General features: G+C 35.4%; 1 protein-coding gene across 1 annotated transcript; it reads left to right on the forward strand.

Moving 5' to 3' along the window:
- The first annotated feature begins 2,921 nt into the window (after positions 1–2,921).
- LOC102666142 (uncharacterized) lies at positions 2,922–3,679 on the forward strand. The gene is made up of 2 exons (XM_041011772.1): positions 2,922–3,017; positions 3,131–3,679. Exons 1-2 carry the CDS (start codon positions 2,922–2,924, stop codon positions 3,677–3,679), a joined length of 645 nt encoding a protein of 214 aa, XP_040867706.1.
- The last annotated feature ends 2,095 nt before the right edge of the window (positions 3,680–5,774 follow it).

The following is a 5,774-nucleotide window of genomic DNA, read 5'->3' on the forward strand; positions in this document are numbered from 1 at the left end:
TACAATTACAATGTGGTACCCTGATCAGGTGAAAAGGGAAAGACTAGTGAAGTCTCATTGAGGGGACGGAAATTTTGTAAACATTATATGTATGAATAAGATATTGCAATAAAACATAATCAAATTAATTTGAATTGCAAAATTATAATCGTGATCACAGTATACAGTCTCATTTTTTATTTTGAAAATAATAAAAAGCTCCTAAAAAATAATACGTTAAGTCTAAATCTAAAGTTTAATTGTTTGGTGCCAAATTTTTAATAGTTGATAAAATTAATTAGAGAAACATCTAATAATTAAGGTCCTGTTCGTATAGTAATTTTCTATTTTTAGTTTTAAAATTTTTAAAAACCAAAATCAATTTTAGATTTGAGTTTTTAGTTTCAGTTATTTTTGTTTTTAGTTTTTAAAATGTTATTGTAAATTGAAAATAAATAAAATGGTGTTGAAATAATAGTGGTTGCATGAATGACGTTAGTGGTAGTGGGAGTGATTGGGGGCAGCTGTGCGGAATGGTGATGATGATGACATTGGCAACAAACAATGGTGGTGAGGTGTTGTGAGATTGGTGATAGTGGTGGTGTCGATATCAATGATAAAATGGTGGTGGTGACACTAGCAGAGGAGGTGGTAGTGGTGGCGGGAATAGTGATAAAATGGTGGTGATGATGATAGTAATGACGATAAGATAATGGTGGTGGTAGTAGTGGGGTGATGAAAATAATGTGGTGATACTTATAGTAACAACAACAACAATGATGTGGTGTTAGTGGAATGATGGTGGTGAGAGTGTTTTTTAAAACTAAAATCCAAATTCAAAAAAAGTTTTCTTGGTTTTGAAAATGAATATAAAACTATTTTGAAATTAAGTTAAAAATAATTTCGGTTCTATTTTTTTTTAAAAAAAATATTTGTTTTAAAAATTGTATTTAAAAATCACAAATAAAAAACTCAATCATCCCGAACAGATCAAGAATAATAATTTTTTTAAAACCCAATCATTAATTCGATAGTCAAATTTATGAAGTTAGTCTAGTTACTCTTTTAGTTTGGATATGTACTCTAGTTTATCAAGAGTACTATATTTTTAGCCAAGGAGAGTCGTTTTAGACCAAGTTACTCAACTTTCCTTTTTAAGCCGTACATGTTCTCAACATTCATTTACTTGTTGGGTTTACTCACCAAAATGCATGGTTTTTCTTTCTTACACGACGATGCACATCAATAGTTGTTCATACATTTTATTTCTGAATCAACAATCGTGATTCTCAAGCTACACATACATAAGTGAGCAAAGGAAGGAAGGAGTGAGAGAGAAAGAGGTTGTAAGTTTAAATTTCTTACTAATAAAAAATTAACAGTTAATTATTAACACTGACCAATAAAAAAACCATAGATGAGCGAAAAATCGTTGAAATTGAATGATAAGAAAAAAATATTTTGAAAAAAAAAATGAGGGAAAGCTATGATAGGGTCATGACTTTGAGATCTAACTGCCATTCTCTTAAGCCACCAATACCGTTCTCACCCCTTTGAATCCAAAACCTCTCTCCCCATATTCTTGTTTCTATTTCTCACTAAAGTTTTGTTTTTTTTTTTGTTCTGACAATTTTATATTTAGGTCATTTTGTTTATAAAGTTTTGGGTTACTTCAGTTAAGCATACAGTAATTTAAAATAAGGCAATGACTTCTTGCACCTTTTTAACCATCCGAAAAAGAATGTAATTTTACATTATGGATTAGCTTTTCTGGAATGTAATCCTGAATGTAAAATTTTACATTCTAGAATAACTAATCTCGAATGTATATCACATTTCAATTAGGGTGCAGGAAGCAATTGCCTTGAAATAATTTATTTCTGCCTTGGATCCAATTCACTGTGACATGATTGCTAATTGGGTCTGGACTAGTAAGCATTGCTGGAAATCAAGGGAATTGCTAGGGGCACCCAGCAACATTGCTGGTGCACCCAGCAATTTTTCAAAAACTTGAAAATGCACCTGAACGTTTTTCTTTTATAAAAAGCTGTTTTTTTTTTTATTTCATGGTTGCTTTCTTCGTTTTCTCCGTGGTGGTGCTTGTGTTGTGTGATATTTGTTCGTGCTGGTTGTGCTTCTGCTCTGCTTTGGTGTGATATTTGTCAACTAAGGTACATAGCTTTTCTGTGTTTGATTGTTTATTTTGGGTAGTAGAATGGTGTAAGCGTTTCATATTCAACGCAAAAAATTTTCTTCCGCCAGTGACATTACTACTACGGAAGAAAAAAAACTTCATCCGTGGAGTATCGCGGAAGAAATTTTCCGCGAGATTCCACGGAAGAAGTATTCTTCCGCAGTTGTAATGTCAACTGCGGAAGACAGCTTCTTCCGTGGAGTCTCGCAGAAGACATTTTCCGCAAGACTCCACGGAAGAAGCTATATTTCGCAGTTGACATTACAACTGTGGAAGAATACTTCTTCCGTGGAATCTCACGGAAAATGTCTTCCGCGAGACTCCACGGAAGAAGGTTTCTTCCGCTGTTGACATTACAACTGCGGAAGACTGCTTCTTCCGTGGAGTAATTTGTTTTATGATTTTTTAGTTTTAAGATTATTTTGAATGTTATTTTGGTTAATTCTATTTGTAATTTATGTGAAACATAAAAATATATTTGTTGGTTGAAGTGTTGATTTTTTTGCCTAGGTTGAAGTATTTTTTGGTTAAATGAACTTTGTAGGTTATAATTTTGAAATTATGTAATTAAAAGTTGAATTTGGTTGTTGTTAAAATATTGATGTATATGTAGATTAAATATTTGTGTGAGGTTGTCAAATGTTGAATTAGTTTGATATTCTTAGTTTGTAAAAAAATTTGGGTTGTTGTATTGTTCAAATTATTTAGTTGAATGTTGAATAAGGTGATAGTTATAGTTTGAATTAAGATGGACGAAGATCAATGGGCATATTACAGTGCGATGTCCGAAGAAGTTGATATGGATTTTCAAGATGAACAAGATTGTGGTGTGAATGAAGGACATGTTGATTGTTCATATGCTTTTAATACTTCTTAGGTAATCATGTCTATCAGTTTTAGTTGTTTGGTCTAATGTATGATTTGTGTAAAAATTAATATGTCGTGGTTGTGTCCTAGGTCTTTGCAACCCGAGAAGATGTTTTGAAGTGGGCTCAAACAGTTGCCCATGAAAACAGTTTTGTTGCAGTAATTATGAGGTCTGATACATATACTGGTAGCAGAGGAAGAACTTCATTTGTGTTAATTGGGTGTGAAAGGAGCGGTAAGTACAAGTGTAGAAAGAAAGAATTTGTTAGAAGAGACACAGATAATAGAAAATGTGGTTGTCCCTTTAAGATTCGTGGAAAACCAGTGCATGGAGGTGAAGGTTGGACGGTGAAGCTGATATGTGGGATTCACAACCATGAATTGGCGAAGACCTTAGTTAGACATCCATATGCTGGGAGATTGACAGATGATGAAAAGAATATCATTGCTGATATGATGAAGTTGAATGTGAAACCTAGAAACATCCTGCTAACGTTGAAGGAGCACAACTCCAACAGTTACACCACAATCAAACAAATCTACAATGCAAGAAGTGCATATCATTCTTCAATCAGAGGAGATGACACTGAAATGCAACACTTAATGAGGCTCCTTGAACGTGACCAATACATTCATTGACATAGATTGAAGGATGAAGATGTGGTGCGTGATTTGTTTTGGTGTCACCCAGATGCAGTTAAGTTATGTAATGCATGTCATCTTTTTTTTTTTTTATAGACAGTACCTACAAAACAAATAGGTACAGGCTCCCATTGCTTGACTTTGTGCGGGTGACACCAACCGGGATGACTTTCTCTGCTGGGTTTGCATATCTGGAGGGTGAACGCGTGAACAATCCTGTATGGGCATTGGAACGATTTCAAGGCCTTTTTTTAAGAAATGATCGCCTTCCTGTTGTTATTGTCACAGAAAGAGACTTAGCCCTGATGAATGTTGTGAAAGTTGTGTTTCCGGAGTGTACGAGTTTGTTGTGCAGGTTTCACATAGACAAGAATGTGAAGGCAAAGTGCAAATCGCTAATTGGTCAGAAGAATGCCTGGGACTACGTAATGGATAGCTGGGGTAACCTGGTAGATTGTCCTTCGGAACAGGAGTTCCCTGAGCACCTTCAAAGGTTTCAAGTAGCGTGTTCCCCATGACCAATGTTTGTTGACTACATATGTGAGACATGGATTGTCCCACACAAGGAGAAATTTATCACGACCTAGACGAATAAGGTGATGCACCTAGGCAACACAACAACAAATAGGTATTTAAATGTCTTATTATTTTAGTCAAGTTTCTTTTAATGATTGTTTGGAACATTATTGTTATTAATTTGTCTTATTTGTTGTGTGTTTTAAATGTAGGGTTGAATCTGCTCATTGGTCTCTGAAAAGGGTATTACAGAATAGCGTTGGAGACCTCTGTAGTGTTTGGGATGCAATGAACAACATGATGACGTTGCAGCACACTGCAATTAGAGCATCATTCGAAACAAGTACGCATGTTGTTGGTCATGTTTTTAAGAAAACCTTATACAAGAGGCTTCTAGGAATGGTGTCAAGGTACGCTTTAAATGAAATTTTGGTTGAGTTTGAGCGCGTACGTCATTTCAAAGACAATTTGTCTTCTTATGGGTGTGTCTTGAGAACCACGCCAGGTCTTCCTTGTGCATGCGAGCTACAAAGGTATGATGGTGGCAGCATCCCACTGGATGCAGTCCATATGTACTGGAGGAGACTTAATTTTTCAGACAAGGGGCTATGTTGGATCAAGTGGCCTCAGAATAATCAAGAAGGGGGGGTTGAATTAATTATTCCTAAACCTTTACTAATTAAAAAATTACTCTTCTAAGGCTTTTACTTATGTTGTTAAGAGAATATGGAGTAGAAGAGAAACTTAACAAAAAGTAAAAACGGAAATTAAATGCACAGCGGAAAGTAAAAGAGTAGGGAAGAAGGAAACAAACACACAAGAGTTTTTATACTGGTTCGGCAACAACCCGTGCCTACATCCAGTCCCCAAGCAACCTGCGGTCCTTGAGATTTCTTTCAACCTTGTAAAAATCCTTTTACAAGCAAAGATCCACAAGGGATGTACCCTCCCTTGTTCTCTTTGAACCTAGTGGATGTACCCTCCACTAGAACTGATCCACAAGAGATGTACCCTCTCTTATTCTCAGTCAAACCCAAGTAGATGTACCCTCTACTTGTACCACAAAGGATGTACCCTCCAATGTGTTAAGACAAAGATCTCAGGCTGTTAAACCTTTAATACTTTGTGAATGGGGATACAAAAGAATTCTCAGGCAGTTAGTCCTTTGAATACATTTGTATTAGGGAAAGGGAAGAATCAAAAGAATTCTTAGACTGTGTCGTTTTGAATTCTTTGACAAGGGAGAAGGGAGACACAAAAGAATTCAGGCGGTTAGTCCTTTGTTCTTTTGGAAAAGAGAGAAGAGAGACACAAAAAGAATTCAGGCGATTAGTCCTTGGCGAATTCTTTTTGGCAAAGGGAGAAAAGATGAAAAGAATGAATAGCACAAGTTTTCAAGGTTTAGAAAACCAGAAAACTTTGGAAAGCTTTTGGCACAAATAAGAAGAAGAAGTTCAAAGAGATTCAAGGCTTGTAAAGGATTGTATGAAATACGTGTTCAAGATTGAATGAATGAATGAATAAGTGTCTTGAAAAGCAAATCAAAGCCTTGCTTTTATAGACTCTTCATGTCTGG

This window comes from Glycine max, chromosome 18 (assembly GCF_000004515.6).
Source record: "Glycine max cultivar Williams 82 chromosome 18, Glycine_max_v4.0, whole genome shotgun sequence".
Lineage (NCBI taxonomy): Eukaryota > Viridiplantae > Streptophyta > Magnoliopsida > Fabales > Fabaceae > Glycine > Glycine max.